The sequence below is a fragment of the Cibotium barometz genome, chromosome 8, assembly GCF_041138505.1.
Source record: "Cibotium barometz isolate CiBa-2024 chromosome 8, ASM4113850v1, whole genome shotgun sequence".
In the NCBI taxonomy this organism is placed as follows: domain Eukaryota; kingdom Viridiplantae; phylum Streptophyta; class Polypodiopsida; order Cyatheales; family Cibotiaceae; genus Cibotium; species Cibotium barometz.
Genome location: NC_141053.1, coordinates 37,198,195 through 37,222,334, shown reverse-complemented (window position 1 = coordinate 37,222,334; position 24,140 = coordinate 37,198,195). Strand labels below are relative to the sequence as shown.

Sequence of the window (24,140 nt, the reverse complement as noted above, 5' to 3'; positions counted from 1 at the left end):
TAAATGCAAAGGCTAGTTGCCTCCTTGAACAGGAACAGGTGTAGTTGGTTCCTACACCAAAGCAGGGACAGAAGAGGGTAATAACCTCTTTAAAACAATGCTGTTTCAGCACTGTTTAGGTGCTGTTTTTGGGCTGTTATGTTGCCCGGTTGATGCCAAAATGCAGTAGGACTTTGCTACAGGACAGTACAAGGGTTATTTTGGGCTGAAAACAGAGCTGAAAACAGGCCTGTGCAGAAAATTACAGCAAGCTGAATTGTGATGTTTTGGACTCCATTGGGTAGCTTGATGCCTATGGAAGTGTGCCTGTCAGTTGGGACTCATTCTGAGATGTTATGGAACAGTTTTAGTGCAGTTATGCTGGCAAATTTCTCCTAGAATTTGTAAAACTCAGCCGATGCAAGTAGAGTGCTTTGTTGCACTTGTGCTTTGTAATTTCCAACCTTTTAACAATAAAGAAATACCGCAAGGGGCGCCGGACTTTGGGGCCAATGTGTTGTTGAGCGAGGGAGCGAGGATTCTGTGAATGTGTGTCTCAGTAAGTCCAGGTTATTGTGAATGAACTACCGCTTTATGTGTCCATAGACCGGTTTCATCCCCCCCCTCCCCCCCCCCTCGAGGTGGCAGCCGATTCCTTGTCGTGACTTCTCCTCTGGCCCTACTAGTATGGTCTTGATCCTTTGTTGTAGTCTCCGCCGGTGTCGAGATGAGCCTCTCATCTTGGGGCGCCTGGACCGCCCCAGCTCTATAGCCCGATCAATAAGTGTACCTCTGGTGCGGCTATACTCTGGGGCTAGCTACAATGCCTGCTGGCCTGATTGCTCAATCTCTGGTCGAAAGAAGTCTGTAATCTGCCTCTGTAGGTGTCTCTCCCTCACTGATCCCCTTCCTCTCAAGAGACCCTCTCTATGTCTACGCAGCTCTAGTAAGTATAATCCGAGGCATCTCTGATCCTGGTATCTCATGACTCTAGAAAGTGGTCCGAAACCCTCATTGAACAGGCAGTGAAAATGGCCTCGTATCTCATAATATACTGGACAGTGACATATGTAATGTAACTCTGTCTCTGACTCCATCTGGCACAGTTGACAAATCCTGGCCTCAGCTGGTACTCCTCTGAATCTGCCAGTCTCAATCTGTAGCTGGTGTGAGGATGTGCGCATCTGACCAATAGCACACCGTACCCCATGAGAAAGATGAGTATCCATGTAGCTGGGTCTAATCACAAACCCATCCTCCGTGAGCTGGAGAAGATGATCTCTATAGAAAGCCATCTTCGTACCATGCTCGTGTGTCGGCTGTATCCATGTCCTCCTAGTGTCCAGCTGAGTCAAGTCTTGCCTGATAAGTCTGGTAATCTCTGCCCGTGTGAGAGAGAGGGAGGGTGCATCCAAGGAGTACTGAAATGGAGGTAGCCTGTCCATACTAAAGCCATGCAGGTGGAACCAAGCTGTCATCTGTGCATAACAACATGATCTGTCTCCGTGTGATGCCAACTGTCGTGAAGGCTCCAGGGCTAAGCGAGCATATCTGTCTCTAGGGAGAGCCCAAGTGCTATGTGTAAAGGAGTCTGATCGAGTGAGTGCCTCTACTACCAATGGGGGGGCAGCCATCTCTGCATGGATAATATCATGTGGTACGGAGGCCTTGGCCCTAATCATCCGGGAAATCATAGAAACCAAGGGCCTCTCCATTCATCTCCATCCATCAGTGCTACTAGCTCGGCTATGGTGATCCACTGAGGGTCCCCATATCTCCACTCCATACAGCATGGCTGAAGTGACCAAAGTGTCAAAGAGCCAGAGCTTTGTTCGAGGTTCCTGAAACTGAACCTGCGAACACATCCTCTCTAGTCTCCCCAATGCTGCATAAGCTCTGGTCAATCTGGTCTCCGCTGCTCTCCTCAAGGAAAATAGTGGGCCACTAAAAACCACACCAAGGTAAGTATATGCATCTGTATACTCCACTGTCTCCTGACCATATGTAAAGGTGGGTACTGACCTCCTAACCCACTGTGTTGTGGTGTTAAACACCATCACCTTGGTTTTACCAAGGTTAAGAGACAATCCACTGTCCTGTGTAAACGTGTGCAGTGCATCCAAATGACGCTGCATCCCCTCTGGAGAATCTGAGATCAGCACAATATCATTAGCATACAATAACAGGGGAATCCATGTCCCTGCTAGGCTCCTCTGTCACCCTCCCGCTCTACATAGTCCGAAACCTCATCCACATACATCCCAAATAAGGTGGGAGAAAGGGGGCAGCCCTGTTTCACCCCAATAGTGGAGTGAACCATCTTAGATATACCTTGAGTAGTACGTACCTGCCCCACAACTGTCCTGTATAAAGCCATGATTCCCCAAATCAGCTCTGTGGACACTCCCATCTCCTGTAGTCTGCGCATCAGTGTGGCTCTTGGTACTGTGTCAAAAGCTTTGCGGAAATCCACAAAGCAACAATAAATCCTCCTGCCGTATATCTGCCCTCCTCAATAATAGCTCTGAGTGTCAAGATATGGTCAAGAGTGGAGAAACCTCTCTTGAACCTTGCCTGCCCTGATGCACGTATGCCCTCTCTCTCTGCCCATCTACTCAACTCCTGCTCAAGAATAGATGCATATAATCTAGCCAATGTGTGACCATCACCCGCTGCCGGGAATCTCTGTAGGCCATTCAGGATGGCCAATCCATGTGCAGTCCCCATGTCTATCAAATACCGCCCATACTCAGTGTGTTCCTCATCCTGTGAGAGTCTAGATAGGCCCATATCCCTAACATCAAGCTCCCTCAACATCTCCTCTGAGGTATCATAAAATACTGTCTGGTTATGGGCGGTCCTGGCATTGAAGTCTTCCAGGAGAATGATGTCACCATCCCTAGAGAACTCCCAAATGTCATCATCCAAAATAGAAAAGGGAGACTGCCCTCTAGGTGATGCATACACTGATGTACTAGGAGCAAAATCGCATATAGCAATGTAGAGATATTTGCCCGTCTCTGCCCTCAGTCTAACCCACATGTACCTAGCCTGCTCATCTCTGCGGACTATATGTATTAGTGGCTGCAGCTCCTCTCTAAACAATACTGCCGCTCCTCTTGAGCCCCGTCCTCTATGCTCTAAACGAGTCTCTTGTCTACAAGCTGTCTCCCATCGGTATGCACTAACATGTGGCATGGACTGTCCAGGAGCCTGATGCGTCTCAGAGTAGAAGATGATGTCCCTCCCATTGAAACTATCCTCAAAAGCCCATACATCAAGGCGTAGAGATCCATTACAATTCCAAGTAGCGACTTTGAGTGTAGTCCCGTAGGTCTCGTGCCGTCATGAAGAGCGCCTCTCCATAATCACCACTCTACCATCTCTATAGAAGGCCACTTTCCCTTTCTCTCAGGCTGCCCTTATCTCGGGCATAACTTCTTTCATGTGGGCAAGCTGCGAGAGTGTGAGGTCATCTCCAAGAAATATTCTCGTCTTCTTGAGTGTAGGACGTCTCTTCAAGAAGTTCTTCTTCGCTTCCATGGAGGGGAAACGAATGATAAGTGCACTCTCCTTAGAAGATTCGCCACTACCTTCTCTCTTCTTTCCCACTCTCCATGCCTTTGTGTGCGTGGCTTCAATGCCCATCATAGAGAAGAGCTCCTTGGTTTCCCCTTCCGCATCATCACGGTCTTTTAGACCGGACACTCGTACATGTAAGGCCCGGGTCTTCCTCCTTTGCTCCTCTTCAAGGGTCATGTTGATGATGGTGGGAGTGGGGATGGGTAGCGATTCGTTACCTTTCCCTTTCTTGGCGACCTCGATCCATTTCTCCGCCTCGTCCATCTTCTTTTGTGTCTTTGTGATCACCTCCACCCATGAAGATGTCTTCTCTTTATGTTGCTCCTCCTCCTCTCGAATGATCCTCATTTGTTCCTTGATGGTATTCAGCTCTTCAATAAAGGAGGGCTGAAATTTTCCATCCTCAAGCTTGCCTTTTGAAGTGGCTTCCAACTCCTTTTTGAGGGCTGAGATTTCAGCTGCTTGACTTTTAGCATGCAATTTGGCCTCCACTAGTTCCTCCTTTAAGGCTGAAATCTCAGCCTCTTGCTTGGATGTTCTCTCTTCGAGCTCTTGGATTTTGTCAAATCCCTTCTCGAGTTTCCAAAAGTGTGGTAGCCACAAAATGCAAGTCAACCCTTGCATGTGTGTTACATCCATATAATATAGAAGTACAAAATATTGTATGTAGAGTGTCCTTTCACACTTGATATCCAAGGGGAAAAACCACTTTTTATGTACTTAGTTTGCTGCATAACAATGCCATCATCTGTATGCATGAACTGTATGCAGAGATAGTAGTGTAAAGGCCCCAAATCTGACATATCAAATTCAGCTTTCAAATCAGCTTTGAAATCTGAAATTTGTGCTTTGCTAGTACCTGTAATGAGCATGTCATCTACATACAAGATGACTGAGAATATCGGCACCGGTTTTCTTCACATACAATGTGCTTTCAGCTGGACTATTCACATAACCTTGGCTGGTGAGCATGTATTTTATCATACCAAGCTCTTGGAGCTTGCTTTAACCCATACAATCCTTTGTGTAACCTGCATACTTTATGTTCCTCACCAGGAACTACAAAACCAATGGGCTGATTTACATATACTTCCTCTTGTAAATCCCCATTTAAGAATGCAGTTTTGATGTCCAATTGATGCACTTTCCATCCTTTATGTGCAGCCAATGCAATCACTGATCTTATTGTGGTCGTTCTCGAAGTAGGAGCAAAAGTCTCCTCATAATCTATTCCCTTTTTCTAGGAGTAGCCTTTAGCCACCAAGTCTTGCTTTTTACCTGTCTCAATAGTACCATCAAACTTCCTTTTGACTTTGTACACCCACTTTGTTCCAATGACATGCTTGGCTTTAGGCAATTCCACAAGATCCCAAGTATTGTTCTTCATGATAGAAGAGATTTCAGCTTGCATAGCTTGCACCCAATGCTCATTCTCATGTGGTTCTTCATAAGAAGAAGGCTCTTCTGAATCAAAGAGACCACCCATGGCTAATGGAGACTCTCCACAATGCATATTCAATGCATGGCTGGAACTAGCCCCTGTTCTACCTGTGAGTGGAGCTGCAAGTTTGCTTTCGTGCAAAGTTTTCTGCAACCATCTTGGCACTGACTTGGCTGTGTCTATGGTTGTTTGCTCTTCCCTGACAAGATCTCCCACTTCTTCCATAGAAGGGGGCTGAATGGTTAGCTGTTCCACATGTTCTACATGAGGATTTTCTTGTGTAGGGGCTGGCTGATCTGAATCCCCCCTAATTGCAATGGGTATTAGTCCATCAAACATGTCCTGTATGCCTGTATCATTACTTTTATACAAGCTGTACATGGGCTGGTCTGAATTTTCAGCAAATACCACATCTCTACTGACAAAAATTTTGCGTGTTGTTGGATTGTAAAGACGGTATCCTTTGCTCTCATTGCTGTAGCCCACAAAAATGCATTTCATTGCTTTGTCATCTAGCTTTGTTCGGAGTTGTTCTGGCACATGTGCATATGCCAAACACCCAAATGTAGGCTATACCAAGCCTCAAATGGTGTTATGGTTTTCAAAGCTTTTGTTGGATACCTGTTCAACACATGAGTTGCACACATTATAGCTTCCATCCAAAAATTGTGAGGCAACTTTTGTGGTTTCACCATGCATCTTGCCATCTCCATGAGAGATCTATTTTTCCTCTCAGCTACAGGCTCAATTTGCTGATTTTGACCTCAATTTGGAAAACCCCCAAATTCCAACCCAAACAGTATGAATGGCACCACCTGCAATTTTTCTGGCAAAGGGGAATTTTTGGCAAACCCCTAGAAATTTTTGAAACTGACCTGCCCTGAAATGGCTATAATTTTTTTTTTTAAAAAAAATTCAAAAAACAAAAATTCCCACTAAAGGTACCTGAGATGAGAGCAGGTATTGGGACTCTGAAGGTGGCCCACGTGGCAAGTACAGGCAGCAGGTACAGATGGCAGTACAGTTTGTAATGGAGGACGTGCAGCGGAATGTCAGGCACCGGATGACTTGCGCAAAGGCTGTTGTAGACGATGGGATAGAACTGCAAGAGAGGCACGTGCGACGGCTCCAGACTGTGCACCAAAGACAAAACTGCCAGGCGAAGGCAGCAGGGAGTGCAGCGAAACCGAGGCTAGCGGCGGCAGGTAGTGTAGCGAAACCGAGGTGTGTGGGTCTTCGGGTCTGGCGGGCAGGCTGTGAACGGAGACGGCGTGCAGGTACAGTGGTGGCTGGCGACGGGCTGTGAACGGCAACGGCATGCAGGTACAATGGTGGTCGACGACGGGCGTGCGGATCTGCAGGTGCCGCCGGGGTGGCCAGTAATGCGGGGCACGGTGGGCGGCAGGAGCAAGCCGTGACAGACTGCGCGAACAGGGCCTAGCCGGCGGAGGCGGTTCGCTGGCCAGTAACGCGGCCGGCTGGATGGGAGGCGCCGCCTGCAAGTTGAGCGGCGGCGGTTCTCTGCACAGTAGTGCCGTCGGCTTTGGGCGGCTGTGGCGGCCAAGCTTGGCAGAGTAGAGGCGGACGGAACAAGCTGTCGGACGGAAACTACCAATGGATGGACTGGTTCCGGCGACGGATCTATTCGACGGAATTCCATAGGCACCGGAAAATTCGCAGGAAACTGCAGAGATTGAATTTCCGGAAAGCTGAGAACCTCCGGAGCTCTGATACCAATTGTTGGTGTTGGACTCACACACTCACACACACACAAAAACCTGCATATTAGGGTTAGGTGCAGGATGGAGAAGCTCACACAGAAATGAGAGAGAGAGAGAGAGAGAGAGAGAGAGAGAGAGAGAGAGAGAGAGAGAGAGAGAGAGAGAGAAAAGCCTGTGCATTCATCAAATGGGATATGATCTGTCAACCCAAAGTGAGAGGGGGACTGGGAGTGCTAAATCTGGCTGCACATGCTCATGCAAGAAGAGCAACCATGCTTAAACACATGTTTTCAAGAGATACTTTATGGGCTAGATGCATGTGGCAGATCATTGGCTATTCTGTTGTGTATTTCCATGGGGCTTGGGATTTATCTGATTGGGAGAAACTCTTTTCACATGCACCTTTGAAAACAGGTTGTCCAACTGCACAACTTTTTATTGACTCATGGAAACACATCTGCTCCTTTCTGATTTGGGATGGCAGAGTTAGATACACAGGGAACTCACTAGGGGATGAAAATGTGTTTTGGAGTTTTTTGTTTAAAAAGGCACCCTGTTATAAATTGGGTAGGAAAGCTTTGACAATGTACAAGAAAGGGGTCAGGCACATCAAGCAGCTAATTGATTCTGATGGCAAGTTTGTTTTATTCTTGACAGCTAAGAGAAGGTTCAGATTAGGCTGCAATTTCAGACTTGCTTGGAATGAACTATGTACATACACATTCAATCTGCAGATTCCACCTAATACCAATTTGTGGGAAAGGTTCAGAGACTGGCAGCTTCCAGGGGAGGCTGTGACATGGCCGATTGCACTGTATGAGTCGTGGGACTCCTGTGCTGCTGGCCGACCTATTGTGATGCTGGCCGATTGTATTTATCAGTCGTGGAGGATTTCTGTGTCCAGTCGGCTGCCCTACAGCAGGCCGACTGCTGATGTGGGGGCATATATATAGGCCCCCAGCCCCATACCACTATTTGTATCATAGTCGGGATCTTCTTGTGTATATCAGAGCAGAGTTACACGCCTACATCTCTCTCTCTCTCTCTTGCTGTTTTTCTGCATGCGTTTTTTGCTCGTGTTCCCAGATCTGGTCATCATCTCCGTTGCGTATTCTGACAAGCTCTGGTGCTTGGCCGGCGACCCAGGCGGGGGCCAACCGTCTGCCACTCTCTGGCTGATGGGTCATCCATGGCCGTTACTTGGTGCTCCGTGACCAAGGAACCTGCTCCTCCCTCGGTCCCTTGGCGCGGATCTGAGCGGGAAGTAGGAGGGGGAACCACTAGGGGCGGCCTCCTAGACTAACGCCAAGGGCAAGCTCTGATGACCCATCTGCCTGCAAATGAAACATTGGCCTGGAAAGTCGGAATACTCCACTCTATGCATAATGGGGTTGCCCCGAAGGTTGGGAATAGATATCATGTGAGGCACAGAATCCGGCAAGGCAACACAGATGCGGAGAGATGGAATCCCGGCTGCTTGTGCGAGGGCCGAGGTAGCGGTGGGGAATAGATATCATGTGAGGCACAAAATCCGGCAAGGCAACACAGATGCGGAGAGATGGAATCCTGGCTGCTTGTGCGAGGGCCGAGAGACTGTAATGGGGGAAAGCTTGAAACTCCAGCTAGAGGGTCGGATGCTTGGTCGAAGCCGTGCTGCCACTGTGCAAAGAAGGCCTAGGCCGTATGCAATGCAACAGGGCTCAGCTGCATGACAAGATCGGATGCTTGCAAGTCCGCTTCGGAAAATGCAAAGCAGGTAACGGCGGCCTCGGTCGGGGGAGACGGAGCGGATGCCATGGAGTCCTCCTGGGGGCGAAGACGAGAAGAGGTCGAAACTTGCCGAAAATAAGGAACAACCCACCAGCCGAGGCCGCTATCGATGGCGGAAGAAGGGGAGGTGATGAGACAAGAGGCATGAACGCGGGGTTTGTTGAGGGGGGGGGGGAGGGGCAAGAGCAAGGGGGCGCAGACGGGAGGGGGGGCACAAGTGGAAGCGGAGGGGGGCGAAAGAATAGAGAGAGGGCTGGCGAGGCGCAAGCGGAGGAACAAGGGCAAGGGGGCGCTGACAAGAGCGGAGGGGGGCGAAGGGAGGAGGGGCGCCAGCAGGAGCAAGGGGTGACGGCGGGAGCAAAGGATGGAGGCGGGCAGGAGCAAGGAGTACGCAGGGAGGAGGCGCCGGATGCGCGAGCAGAAGGGCAACGCAGGGCCAGAGCGAGGGCTGGCGAGGGAGGGGGGTGGGGGCGTAGGAGGCAGAGCTAGGGTGGGGGGGGTGTGCCAGTAGTGACGCAGAGGGAGCACAGCTCGCTCAATCCAGGATTTTGATCCACCTATCTAAGAGATGCGTTCTCCCGTAATCTTTATCTCAAAAAATATCCCAACTAGTAGCCTATTTGTCATAAGTACTTTGGCAACTCTTGGTATCCGCTCAATTCTAGACATAATGACGTGAACAAAATTTCCATCGGAGTTAGGAGTGTGATCCTTTGTATTCTAGGATAATCCCCCATTCCCAAAGCTTGTTCTTTCTGAATATTTGGACGTCTTGGAGTCCACCAGACCCCTTTCATATTGGGAATTGTCTAGGTTGCTGATAGGGATGCCATTTTCTATACAGAGACTCATCAAAGCCTTGAGAGGCGTTTACTATATATAGCCGGGCTCGAGTGGGAGTCGGCTTTCCGAGGCGAGACCCGCACATCAGGAGTACGTGGCTCGGGAGGGGTAGCTGTCCTTTTTAGGCCCCACCTCCAAAAGATTCTCAACATTGTCCGAAAGGATGAGGATGCACAGTATTTGTGGGTGCGGCTACAGCTTACTGGGGATAGAGTTATCCACATTGCTGTGTTATTTTGCATCGAGCCACTCTCCTTATGCCGCACAACATGGCCAGTCACTGTACTTGCCATTATATTGGGATATTATGGAGTTCTCTCACAGCTTGGGGAAGGCCTCCTGCTTGGGGACTTCAATGCCAGGACAAGGAATCGCTAGGTCCCACTACTTAATCTGGATGACCCTATCAGACTACAGGAGCTACACATCACTAACACAGGGTTACAAAGATCATCACAGGACCGTGAGGAGAGCAGGTGTATGGGAGATATTTCCCTGAGCTCGGAGCTGCACATGGTCTTGTTATCTATAACGAGATGTCCCAATGGCCCTCCTCCGACGCCCTCACCTCCATCCCTTACTCCGGAGGTACTAGCACCATGGACCACTTGATAGGATCTCCGGTTTTGGCACACCTTCTCTCTCCGACTTCTCCATCCCGCTACCCCCCTTTGAAGACGACCATGCCTACCTCTCTTTCACTATTACCTGCACACTGCTTGTCTCCCTGCCATCACCCCACCATCTCACATTACACTTGGGTCCATTTTGATCACGAGCTTGATGTTGTTTACTCCGAGCACATCTACCGCACCTCTAGGATGTGGATCCTTATGTCTCCGCACCCACCCTCACATCACAACTCACTAGCATTCTCCATAAATCTGCCACCTTTTCTTTCATCTGCACGTGGCAATGTACTGCCAGGCCACCCTATGGTTTTGTGCCCCAGAATTGTTGGTATGATGACAAATGCCAAGCCACATGCTCCTGTCTTGAGCATGAGGTATGCATTGGGAAAATCATGAAGCGCTAAAGTGCAACGGATTTCTTAGCACCTCATCCAACGCAAGAAACATGAGTTCTACGCTCGAAAAGAGGATGAATTATACTGCCTCTTATTAGGGCCGAACTGCAAAGAGGCTTGGAGGAAACTCCAAGAACATCGCCCCCCACACCTATCACATGCCTGGACACATGGCACTCCTATGCACGCTCCCTCTATCATATCCCCCATAAGCCACCTCTGCCCCCACCTCCAGTCCCCTGCCCCACCACCTCCACCTTCTTCTCAAAGGGTATGGTCATCAAGACCATCTGTAGACTACATAATGGGTGGGCCTAGGATCATGAGGGACTCACTGCTGAGTACATCTCACATGCTGATGATAGTGTGGCGCCCCTACTAGCCTACATGTTCAGTATAGAGCCCTCTGTGAAGGATTTTCACCTTCTTGGTCCACTGACACCATCACACCCATCCTCAAAGTCGGAGATCCACTTGATCCTAATAACTAGAGGACGATCATGATTGGCCACATATTGGCCATGGATCGGTGCTAGTGGTGGAGCTCAATTCATTTGCAGAGAGACAGGATGCATCATTTGCAGAGAGACAGGATGCAGAACGTTTAATACACGTAGGCTTTCGGAGGAGCTACTCTAGCCTTGACCACATCTTCACCTTCCATTCCATCATTGAGGAGGGCAGAGCACATTGTTGCTTTGTGGATTTCGGCAAGGCTTTTGATACTCTGCCCTGAGCCCACCTCCTACACCGTCTACTGGAGACGGGAGTCCCATCGGACATGGTTTGGAGCATCAACACCCTCTATGAGTCTGTCACTAGATGAGTGAGAGCCCCAGGAGGTATGTCGCAGGAGATTTCCAGCATTGTTGGGGTCAAACATGGCTGCCTCCTATCACCCACTCTTTTTAGCCTCTACATTGATGAGATCTCGAGCTTCATTGACAGATTAGGTAGGGCTGGTTCCACATTAGTAGAATATTGGTCCCCCTACTACTCTATGCAGATGATGGTTTCACACTGGCAGGCATACTGGTCCCCCTGGATGCCTTTCAAGATTTTTGCACTTAGCAGGACCTCACTGTTAACCTTGGTAAAACCAAGGTAATGGTCTTCAATACGTCCCGCCCCTTCACATCCAGATTGAGCTTCACATATAGAGGGGATCCTATGGAGATTGTGTCATTGTATGTCTACCTTGGTGTCACTTTCAGTGGTCCACACTTCACCATGGTTCCGGCAACACATGCCAGAGTGACACACAGCCTTGAGCTTACTTGAGCAACACTGTGTCTAGGCACATTTCTAGGAGCCTGGGACGAAGGGTTGGCTTTTTGACACCTTGATCGCACAAGCGAGTTGACAGGCCCTAGGTCATGATGTTCTCCCATATGATCGAGAGCGAACCATCAGTCCCACATGAGATTATCCAGGCAGAGTTTGCTGCAGTCCCGATGGTAGTGGATGCACTCTTCTAGGATGTCACATACCTCCATCGCATTAGTGAGATGGTTCTCATAGGTACTACCTGAGGCTTGCCCTGGAGTTGTTGAGACAACTAGCACTCGAGGGCCACCCTAGAGTATGGTATGCCCGAGTTTCCACTTCGTTCTGAGGATATGGACTCCACATGGACGGCCTCCCACCCTTTCAATACAGTTTGGACTCCCTTTTTCTCCAGTTCTGTCATGAGGACATCAACCCGGTTATCCGGTTAGATCTTCTCAGTCTCTACACCCATTGCACATGGATCACACCTTTGGAGCTTCCACTGAAGATGCACTTCTACAGAGAACACTTTCTTAGGCTCATGGAGGATGGATTCATCAAGCAGCCAGGCTACCTAAGTGTTCACATGTCCCATGCCATGCGGATTGTGATTGGCCATATACGGGTTTCATCCCACTGCCTCAGAGTGGAGACAGGGAAAGCTGAGCGCATCTTTGGAGCCGGGGAGCTCATACCTAGGGAGGAGAGGACATGTTGATTATGCCACACTAATGTTGAGACAGAGGAGCATTACATATGTGCAGAGGAGCATCACATATGTCGCTGCCGTCTATACTACAAGATCTGCTGGAGGTTTCAATGTTTGTTCCTCGAGGGGTTTGACCCCCTTTCAAAGATCATTGACTTCTTGGATTAGGTCTGCCTAGGGCTCTTCTAGCTTGAGTCCCGCAGACACAGGGACACATTTTTGAGAGAGCTTAGGCCCCAACCACCTCGCCCCCTTCCTCGTCAGCTAACCATCACCAGCTTTTTCCGACCTAGGACCCCACAGTGGATCCCGTGGACCCACCTCGGGCTATTGAGGACCCACCTCGCCCAAGAGAAGCTACCTCGGACTAGGCGTGCGCACTCCAGTGTGCCTGCGCTCACGCCCTCCTGGACAATATAGCCATGATCCACTCATCAGCTCTAGATCCAGGACATGCTCCATTGCCGTTGAACTACCTTTCCACATGACGTAGTTGAGGTGACCTCTCGGGCATACTCATTAGCCCCATGATTGATATATTGGAGAGTGGGATACCATCTAATGCTCTTCTCATGTTTCATGTTCTTTGTACTCCATGATGAGATTTCCATGGACATTTTTGTAATATTCTAGTGAGAGAGTTTTGTTTTGTTCTATTTTATTTTCTATTTTATCATGAGATATGCCATGGACATTATCGTGTCACTTTAGGTCTCTAGTAGACGCTTCATATCTCTCTCTCTCTCTCTCTCTCTCACACACACACACACACACACACACACACACACACATACGTTTTGTTGTTTTTTTGTTTTTCTTTTTTTCCATGATGATGAGATTCCATGGACATCATTGTACACTTCACAGGAGACATGGTGGTGAAAGCTACACGAAAGCTTTAGAACAGCCGATCATAGGATCACGAGGGGCTTATGGTTGAGCACCTCTCTTATGCAATCGACACCTTGGCACCCCTTCTAGCCCATATGTTTAATAGGGCCCTCTTAGAGGGTTGTTCCCCCACCTGGTCAACACACACTAGTGCGCCTATCCATAAGGCGGGAGACCCCATGGATCCTAATGCTCACTATCTTCGACCCTTTTGGACTCTACATAGATGAGATCTCAGACTTCAGTGATAGAGCCAGAGGCGGAGGTGCTTCTCTAGGACGTATTTTTGTTTCCATCTGTCACGTGCATCCCGTGGGCATATCTGGACAGTAGGTGTAGGACCTGGAGTGGAAACTGGTCCCATGTGAGCCGATGAGTCAGCCACAAAGCAGGAGACCCCACGGACCCAGGTAACTACAGGACCGTTCCTATTGCCGTCCCCTTCACCGTCCCTTGTGAGGGACGCCTCCAGGGGGACGTCCGACCGTCCCCTGCCGTCCCCGTTCTTGAACCGTCCCGACTCGGCGTCCCTCCGTTCCAATAGTCCGTCCCTTGCGTCCCCTGTGACTATGGGTGAGGGGGTGGCGGCCGAGGGCCCAGGTCCACTGGGGGTGTGGAAGGTCCAGAAGATTTCAGAGGTATGTGGGCATCGGGAAGAGGAACATGACGAGGTAACGGTCTCAAAAAGGGGGGGACTGGCGCTAGGTCTCGAGACGTGGGGGGGGGGGGGGGGGGGGACAAGGACTGGTGAGATAAATGCTCAAAACGGTTTTCTGACATAACCGTATCCCCCTAAAGCCCGCCAGGCTGGCGCGCCTGACAGCGCTGCTGTGCCTTGGAGGCCTGGCGGCAGTTGTGCCTCGGACCGGCGAAACTACCCCAAGATCCTCGGGGGCCGGGCCCGGATCCTGAGGGCTGGATTCCCCCCCCTCCGCCCTCTCATGAGGAGCTGTGCTGGGACCGAGGGGAGGGACTGCTGGTGGTGCTCGCCTAGACTGATGGTGGGGGCACGCTCTAGCAAGATGCCCATCTAACGACAAATGAAGCACTGTCCAGGGGGGTTAGAGTACTCAACTCTCTGCATAATAGGATCTCCTTGGAGGCACGGAAGAAAAATGACGTGAGGAACATACTCCTGAGAGGCGATGCAGATGCGAAGGGAGGGAATCCTTGTTTTTCAAGCTACAAACAAAGTGGCGGCGGGGCGGGGCCGAGGGGGATTACATCACTCTCCTGGTAACTCTACCAATCACTGGGAGTAGGGGAAGGAACTCCTTCCTGAGGCCAGGAAAGCAAACTGTAACTGGGAAGCCTGAGACATCTGCCAGGGGGCTGGATATCAGGTCAAAGCCGTGCTACCACCTCACAAAGAAAGCTTGGGCCATTCGCAGTGTGACATGGCTCAGCTGCATGACACAATCTGATGCTACAGGTGAATCAACTCCACTTGGTAGTATCTGTGTCCAAGAGGATGAATATCAGTAATCTTTCCTGGCTCGCTGATGAGGCCAGCCTGAAGAAGATCCCTAAGTTCTCCTGTTGGGTGGCTACCCACATTCTTGCAAACCAAGGTGGAGGCCTCTAGGGAGGCGACTGTTGATGTGAGGAGCTGGAGGTCCGCTTCAAAAAGGATGGGCAAGGGACGGCGGCCGCCTCAATTGGGGATGACGGGGCGGCTGCCATGGAGTCCTCTTGCAGGGGTGAAGACCAGAGAAGGCCAACTCTCACCGAAAGAACTGCTTTGGAAACTACCAAGGAGGGGGCGGGGGAGGAAAGGGCACGGGCATGAGGACGAAGGATGGGGAAGGGTAGAGGTGTGGAAAGACTAAGGCAAAAAGGGGGCTGGAAAAAAGGGGTAGGTTGCAGAAGGGAGAAGGGCAGGCGGAAAGTGGTGGCAGGCAAAACAGCCGGGGGGGAGGGGGGGGGGGTGGCAAAGGAAGGCTGAAGGGAGGGCAAGCGGCTGGCGGCTGAGGTGCAAAGGAGGGCTGGATGGCAGGGCTTAGGAGGCAGGTGGGGGCTGGAAGGTGGGTGAAGGTGGGGGGGAGGCACAGGCGCACAGAGTGTGCAGGAGGGAGGGGGGACAGGGGCGACTGTCAAGCGCCAGGGGAGCTCCAGCCCTCAAAACTACACCGCATTTTTTTGTTCTCCCTCTACCCATAGTGTGGTATGATATGGATATATTACCCACACTCGTATGTAGCCTATTTGGCATGATGCCTAACCTACCTAAGTCGTCCTTTAACCATCTGGCTACATATATCCTCACCCCAACTAGCATCTATTCTTGACCAAAAGTGTCCTAAAATCAAATGCACGAGATTGGACTATGGATCAATGATATAATATCCAATTTATCTAACACCTTAGGCGCATGACAGTCGGAGATTCAGAAGTGAGCCCTCATCACCCTCCTTGGTAGAACCCACAAAATCCTTGCTGAGGCGATTGACGTGTGACTTCAGCCTCACCTCCTTGATCTTATTCATAGTAACCAGCCAGGGTTCATCTGGGACAGGAGCATAATATCTTCCCACTGAGTTATGCAGAGCTCAACGCCCCAGACCCCATGGCCTTCGCCCACGGCCAGGCCACCACAGGAGGATCCGGGCCATCGTCTCCCATCATCGCAGGACCTTCTCGCGCCAACTCAGTTTTACCACCTTGAGCACCATGTCACAGCGGCCCATGAGGGATGTATTAGGGTGATATGAGAGTTCTTTGCTCATGTACCTAGATTAGATTTTATAGTTCTAGATTTTTGTTATCTTTCTTTATTACTATTTTGTACCCAGGATGATGTACCTCATGAATATGATGTTACCTTTTGGTCTCATAGGTCATTTTGGCCTTTTGAAGACGTTAATACAACTTTCTTTTGGTCTCATAGGTCATTTTGGCCTTTTGAAGACGTTAATACAACTTTCTTTCTTCTTTCTTTGACCTTCTGGGAGGCGACAACATCAGCATAGATGCATGGAGAGGATATGACAGTTTGCTGCTTGACTTCGAGAAGGCTTATGATAAGGTGGATTGGGATTTCTTGGAGGGTACCATGCTGTGGATGTGTTTTTCGGCCTCGTGGATTGGGGGGGTTTTTTGCGTTGTACTTCTCGGCTCAGAGCGAGGTTTCCTCCTCTTGTAGAAACAAGCCCACAAGCTCATCAAACTCTACCATCCCTCATAGAGAGATTAAGAGAGGTAACCTAAGGTTACCTAAGGTTAGGAGGCAAATAATTCAAGGTACTTGTAACAAGCTGCCTGTTAGGTACTACTTCAGCTATATTTAGCAGTTGTTCTCTCAAATCTTTGACCTTGGTAAGATGCTCTATCATGGAGTCTCCCCATGCATGTCAAGAATGTCAAGCTGCCTCTTGAGATAGGCAACCTGTGCATCATTCCTTGTTTGATACATGTTATCCAGTGTGTCCCATGCTTGTTTTGCTGATCCACGTGACTGTATATGAGGTATGATAGATCTTTTGAATGATAAGGCAATCAATGACATCATGAGAATCCCACTTCCTTTGTTCCTGTGTAGGGGGAGGAGGATCTACAACTCTTTGTGCAGCTAGTCTGTGAGATGTAGCTGGCTGAAGTGTTGGTTGGCGTGTGTCATCACATGACATGATATCCCAGAGCCCTTTGGGTACCAACACATTACAAATCATTAAACTCCACAAGGAGTAGTTGGTTCCGTCCAACTTATCCTCTTGGGTTAACACCCCAAATACATCTTGTGTGTGCCATCACTGCTTAACAATGCAAATAGCCCACTACTCTGTTGCAAATAGAATCTCCAACATGGATCTGTGTGCCTGCAAGAGTATTGATGTAAACCGGCCTCGGGCCTCAGACAAATCCAAAGGGCGGTGTGAAACAAACACTCGCACACAAAACACTTCAACACTTTTGAGGACCAAAAAAACGGAAAACAAACAGGGGGAGCTAGAGTGCTCCTGCAAACAGTACACGGACACCGATTTGCCCCAAAACGCAGTGGCGCCCCTTGCGGTATTTCTTTAATTGATTATGAGAGAGCTTTGATTACAATAAGGCTAGAAACTCAGCCGTCACAGTAGAACTCCTGAAGCCTACAAAGACCCTATATCATGGCTTCATATCCACTCGGCATCCACAAACAAGTCCAGCCATTGTTCACATCAAAAGACTCTCACACATTGAGTCTGCATACAGAAGCTTTCTCCCATGATCAGGGCTACCACAACTATCCATAGCCTCTCACCCTATGAACAGCATCACACCCTGACACATCCAGTGCTTTTGCATCACAACATAGACTCCCAAACTGTCTCCCAAAAGAGAACTCGCATCACAGCACAGCATACCATACAGTCGACACACCTGTACCAACCCTCTCTACCTTCCAAGGGTACTATCCATCTCTGTCATGGATTCCCTGTCCCCTGTCCAATCAATAGCAAGGCTGTACCAAACATGTGTCCATTCTTGTACCTTCTGCCTGCATGTGACCCATCTCCTGGAGAACCCCAAATACATGTTTCCTCGAGAAACCTACGACCTATTTCCACATGAAACCCTTAGGCCTGTTTCCCTTTGAAACCTTTGTCTTGTTTCCATACAGAACCATTCACAGCACCATTCAACAACTGTGCCAACGGCGTACATCTAGTTACCTGTTCCCTCATGAAACATCTAGAAACATAGAGATGCCCATAATTGTAGGTCCCTCTGTTCCTTTCCAACAGGAAGAAAACAATCTGCTCCATGAGCATGCAGCCATGCGAGCTTGCATCACTCCCATGCCAAGGAACACATTCAATTGACCTGTACTTGCAGCTGGAAACCCAAGCACGTAGCTGAATTTGCAGCCAACCAAAAACAGCCCATAAACAGTCCTCGAACTGATCTCAAAACAGTCCCGGAATTGCTCATGTTCGTAGCCACATGCACTGCCACAAAACAGTCCATAAGCCCTTTCCAAAACAGACCCAAACCAAAGCAAAGATAGGCTGAAAGTTCCATCAGTTGAACGCCATCAACAGGATGTCTGTGTTCATGTGTTCGGAACCACCAAACACCAAGCTGATGCCCCACAAGTATGTAGGGGAGAGAGAGAAACCCACACAGCTGTGCACTTCCTGCAGCCGCCTACAGTTTCCCTTGTGCGTGGAGAAAAGCGTGCACTGTCTGTCCAGCGCTGCCTGCAGCCGCTCGTTTGCCAAGAGAAAGAGAGAGAGAGAAAGCATGGCGTGCTGACACCTGTACCTGCAGCGGCTGTTCAGTCCACCTGCAGCCAGTCCAGCAGCCACCTAACACCTTCCCTTCTGCAACCCGTCAAGAGCTTGCTGTCCTTGCAAAAGAGAACCAGCCCATGTGTGCTCCTCTGTCCAGCAGCCGCCTCTGTGCAAAAGAGGAAGCCAGCGTGTAAGTGCTGTCCCGCGTGTAAATGCTGTCCAGCCATCAAGAGGCGCTCTGTTTTCTGCAGTCCAGCGCTCTGCTTTTTCCACCAATCAAAAGGCGCCTGTAAGCAGCCATGCCATCTGCTCGCCCCCTTTCCAAGTGTGAGAAAAAGCCCCAGCGCATGTGTACCAATAGAGAGGCGCCTCCTTTCTGCCCGCCAGCCCCTCTTTTTTTGAAAAAGCACACATGTGGCCCCAATAATAGCATATGGGCCACGTTTACTTTCATAAAAGCTATTATCAAGTTTTTAAAGGCTTTTAAAATCTTGTCCCCTCCCCCTACATGGGGTTGTGAAAAAGGGACCTTTATAAAACCTTGAGTCCTTTTTGACTTCCAAACCGATGCCATTCACACTGTCCACCATGTCCCCGTGCACACCCGCATACTGTCCAGAGGAAAACACATGGTCGTGACAACTGAACTGTAGTATATTCAAATGCATTGTATCAAAAGATATATCTGATGACTTGCAAGAGCACTCTTTTGTCGATGTACGGTGACCCGTAAGCCCTGTGTAGTGCCCACGAGTAGCTCAAAGACACTAGCAGTGGTAGTGCCTCTCCAATCTTCTCTCTCCACACACGGACTGTACTGCCTTCCGACTGTAGGATCTCGCGAGACTCGCCCAGATGAATCTAGAGCTGTCCACACCGCTCCTCTTCCTCTTCTCCTAGGTGGAGAAGACCCTCCAACATAGTCACAACGGAGGGGACGGCAGCTTGGAATGCCGGGACGGCGATTCGGGACGGACCAGGGACGGGGACGGATGGACGTCCCCCACGTCACGTTTCTCACAAGGGACGGCACAGGGACGGGGACGGCATTGTGCGGGGACGGCAGAGCCGTTGCTCGCCGTTTTTTGCCGTTGCGCCTGTCCATTTCTAGCCGTTTATGGCTTTTGGCTCTTTGAGGCTTGGCCCTCTCTCTCTCTCTTGCCCTTGAGGCTTTCCTCACTCTCTCTCTTGCCTATCTATATAAGAACAAGCCTCTACAAGGCTACAAGCACACACAAGTTCACAACTCTCAAGGCTCAAGCTTCTTCTCTCTTCCAACTTCCAAGTTCCAAGCTCTAGGCTCTCGCACAAGGCCCGCGGGCCACCGCCCTACTATCTAGATTCTAGAATCTAGACTCTCTCTCTCTCTCTCTCTCTCACCTCTCCCTCAAGCCTCTTGAGTCTCGACTCTTCCAACTTCCAAGCCTCTAGGCTCTCTCTCTCTCTCTCTCTCTCTCTCTCATTCCTCAAGGCTCTCTATCTCTCTCTCTCTCTCTCATTCCTCAAGGCTCAAGAGTCAAGCCATCTTCAACCATGGCATCCTCCTCACGTGCTGGGGCTTCTCGTAGAAGGACAACGGGATGGACATGGTGGGAGGAGGTTAACTACACCACATCCGTTCATGGAGGCGGTTCTCGGCCATGGGTATGCAAGCTTTGCCCGTACCGGCGAACGGGTGGCGCCGACAAAGTGCGAGCCCACCTCTTGCATGAGAGTGGGCATGAGGTGAGGTTTTGCACGAATGTCACGCCCGAGAAGAGACGGGAACTTCTTGACAAGCTTAGCATCTACGAAGCGGTCGAAGCGACAAGAAGGACACCACGAGTGGCTGTGGATCCCGCGACAATGGGGAGAGGAACTCAAGCCTCTACAATGGAGTCATGTGGTGGATCGGGATCATGCACACCATCACCTTCACCATCAAGTCGGAATGTTACTCTATCCATGACACTGGCACCCTCCATCTCCACGGCCTCTCAATCATTACGTGGCCCACGGCGACAATCTACACTTGGGGAGAATTGGAACCCCAAGTTGAAGGAGGAGGTGGATATGGTGGTGGCCCGCTTCTTCTTCCACGACCACATTGCCTTTCAAGCAGCTAGGTAAGTGCAATCGATCATTGCCAATTCATCATTCATGTTTTCATCATCCTAGTCCCCTTCTCATTAGTAAATTACTTTCTTGAATAGGTCGGAATACTTCAAGGTCATGGTTAAGAAGATTGGGGAGTATGGCTCAACCTATACGCCCCCCTCATCCAAGAGCTTGCGCACTACATTGCTCGAGAAGGAGAAGCACATTGTAGAGCAAGCGGCCGACAACACAAAGCGGCAATGGGAGAGGAACGGAGTCTCCCTCATTGTGGATGGATGCAGTGACACCCGCCGTAAGAGGAGTATTCACGGCATGGTTGCATATTCCCGCAGAGAGATGTACTTCATCTCATCTCATGATGCATCCGGCAATGGGAGAGGAACGGAGTCTCCCTCATTGTGGATGGATGGAGTGACACCCACCGTAAGAGGAGTATTCACGGCATGGTTGCATATTCCCGCGGAGAGATGTACTTCATCTCATCTCATGATGCATCCGGCACTGGGAAGAGCGCGGATGTGCTTGCGGCGGAGTGGGCTACCACCATGGAGATCGTTGGCCCCGAGCATGTAGTGGTCTTTGTTGTGGATGGGGAGCCTTCCAATAGGGTGGCGGGAGCTATTCTCCAAGGTATGTATGGACATGTCACGGTGTCCTTTTGTATGGCTCATTGCCTAAACAACCTCCTCAAGGACATCGGGGCATTACCATGGATCAGCCCGCTCATTGAGGAGGCCAACACCATGGTCTCCTTTGTCCCCAACCACCAAAGACTTCGGTATGAGTTCAACAAGAGGTCCTATCTCTCTCTCCTCAAATATTCCAACACCCGGTTTGCCTACAACTTTCTCATGTTGGGCCGGTTGAAGGATTGTAGCGGTGCTTTGAGGGGGCTTTTCCTTAGCGACGAGTTTGTCGCCATGCAAGAGTCCCATACAAACACTGGCCAAGAGTGTAGGCTACGGGCAGATGACGCCTCTTGGTGGGAGCGTGTGAAGACCACAGATGCTATGGTGAGGCCCATAGTCCACCTATTGAGGATTGTAGACGCTATGCAACCATGCATAGGCAAGGTCTACGAGGCCATGGATCGCATGATAGAGAAGTTGAAAGACTTCGTGCCTGACGAAGACAGATACGAGGAGATCCATGCCTTGTGTCTAGGAAGGTGGAATTCCTACTACTCTCCATTGCATGCAGCAGCTTATGTGGTGGACCTAGAATTCCAAGGCAACAAGCAGGAGAACGGCTGGGAGGTGAGCGTTGGAGGATCATCTTGGATCGTCTTGTGCTTGATGCATCGGTTAGGCGCAAGATCAGGGACCAGCTTTCGATGTACAGGTCATTCCATGGCTCCTATGGCTGTCATGATGCACAGGTTGACCGCTCCAAAGTTGGTGCTGCTCTATGGTGGGAGGACTTTGGTTCAGATGGACCGGAGCTGCAGAGCAGCTTGCCATCCGCATACTTAGCCAGGCCGTCAGCTCCTCTTGCTTGGAGCAACTTTGGAGTACCTACAGCCACATTGCCTCTAGGAAGAGGAACCGAGAGCGTGCCAATGACCTTGTCTTCGTCAGCGCGAACTTGCGAATGCTTTGCAAGAGCGTGACCAAGAAGGCCGAGTGGGAGATGAGTCAACAAGAAGAGCAACAAGAGGATGAGGTGCAGGAGCAGCATGCCAGTGAGGATGAGACTGAGGATGATCTTGATGCTTCTTTGCACAAGCTACCCATGACCATGAGGCGAGCACTTCACGTGGATGATCATTCATGGATCATGATTCATGGGCCTTACTACTTAGCTCTAGCCTCTAGCCTCTAGTCTTCAGCACTTTTTTGTCATTGACTCATTTGAGTCCGTCCATGTATTCTGCCTCCTTAAGGCTTAGTCCTGACTCCTGAGTCCTGACTCTTGAGTCATGACTCATTTTGTATCTACTTAATTATTAATATGACTCAAAAGCTTACCATTTTAGTGTAAATTTGTGCTCATTTTGATGTACTTCCAAAGTAGAATAAGTGTAGAGTAGAAAAATTTTAAAAAAAAGTATTTTTTGAGTGCCGTTCCCTCTCCTGTCCCCGTTCCCTACTTATGGCCGTCCCCCGTCCCGTCCCCGTCCCCTGTCCCTTGTGACTATGCCCTCCAAGAAGTGGCCACCTTGCAGTTTTCTTTAAACTTTGCAATTGCTTGGACGACAGGGTGCTGGCAGTGATGTGCCAGTGGAACTCATCATCTTGGCTTATCTGGCCTTCGAGATGTTGTGTGGCCATTGATGGCTCCAGCACTCTACTGGCTGAGACCATCTGCTACTAAGAAATTCATGATTGGTCATCAAAACCAATCTGCTACTATGAAATTTACCATAGGTTAGGGAAAGCTCCACAAGTAATCTACAAAGCCAAATTGCGAAAATGCTGTAGCTACCAGATAATCAGCCGCTGTGGATGATAATCCAATGGTGGTTTGCATTTTGCTTACCCAAGAGATGCTGTAATAGTGGAATGGCATAGCATGTAGTATATTTCCTGTCAAAAATACTTGCTTAATCACTGTCTGTGAATCCTTGGAGCTGTCCATGGCTGAAATGCATACCATAATGTAATGTGCCTTAACTATACTCAATTCATGCTTGGCTTCCTTCTTGACTGAATTCAGAATTGTCAAGTATGACTCCGTCTTATCACTATAACCCTAAATGTATTGGTTACACACATTATCTTGTTCATAGACTCTAGTCACTGAAGCTTTGTTCCTACATAAATGTTCAACGTGTTAGTTGGCCTTCAAACTCTGGAAATTCTTTGTGCTGTCTCTGTGTTGTGTTCTGGGCTTTAATGGCTGGGATATGCTCATGATATGCTTCATCTTGCAGGTGTTTGGCCAAGAAGACTTTCTCATCGCAAAAATTGAAGTTATGCTTAGCTAGTGAATTATGCATATGCTCTTGGAGAAGTACAGACTAGCATGCATCGTAAGACCCTGCAGGTTACTTGTGCAGGAAGAACTTCTAGCAACAAGCTCTCAAGTATACACCAATTTCCCTTGGGTTTTGCTGGTGAGAGCCTAAAATAGTTGTCGCCTCTGAATAGATGATAACATTCTCTACGAGGGCAGATTGGAAAGCGGCATCTTGTTTTTTACCTCTATTTTATAAAATTTTGCACCAAATTTGTTGTTTTGATATTCTTTTGATTAATTTTGAATAATCATTGTGCATAAATGTGCACATGCCACAAAGCCTGAAGTGTTAGCCATATAAGATTACTGTTTGATAGCTCAACTGAATGGTGAGGTCAGGTCATCATTTATTGGTATTGTAAGTAGGTGAAATATCATGAATGGGCTAAAGGTTGGACTAGTCTTACTTTTCAGCTTTCTCTTGAGGTTGGGCTTTCTTGTGTCCCCCTAGTATATTAGGCTCAAGTGGACCAACATGTCTCAGATCTTTTTGCAAAACGGTGTTCTTTAGTTCTTAGAGGAGGAGGTCGTTTGTTGTTAAGAGTGGGTGATACTCTGTCTTTGCTCAAATTGTTTGTTCATGTGCTCTCGTGGTGCTTGACGTGAAGATGGGTTTTTGGTTGGTCTACTTTATGAT

General features: G+C 49.3%; 1 protein-coding gene across 2 annotated transcripts in view; it reads left to right on the top strand.

The window, feature by feature from the left end:
* Nucleotides 1-23,901, top strand: part of LOC147636221 (uncharacterized) — a 71,883-nt gene extending 47,982 nt beyond the window's left edge. For both annotated transcript variants that reach the window (XM_086801654.1, XM_086801653.1), the window contains one exon: nucleotides 23,418-23,901. In XM_086801654.1, the coding sequence (XP_086657780.1) occupies nucleotides 23,418-23,508 (91 nt within the window). In that variant the 3' untranslated portion in view covers nucleotides 23,509-23,901. The remainder of the gene's footprint in view (nucleotides 1-23,417) is intronic.
* Nucleotides 23,902-24,140: the final 239 nt, after the last annotated feature.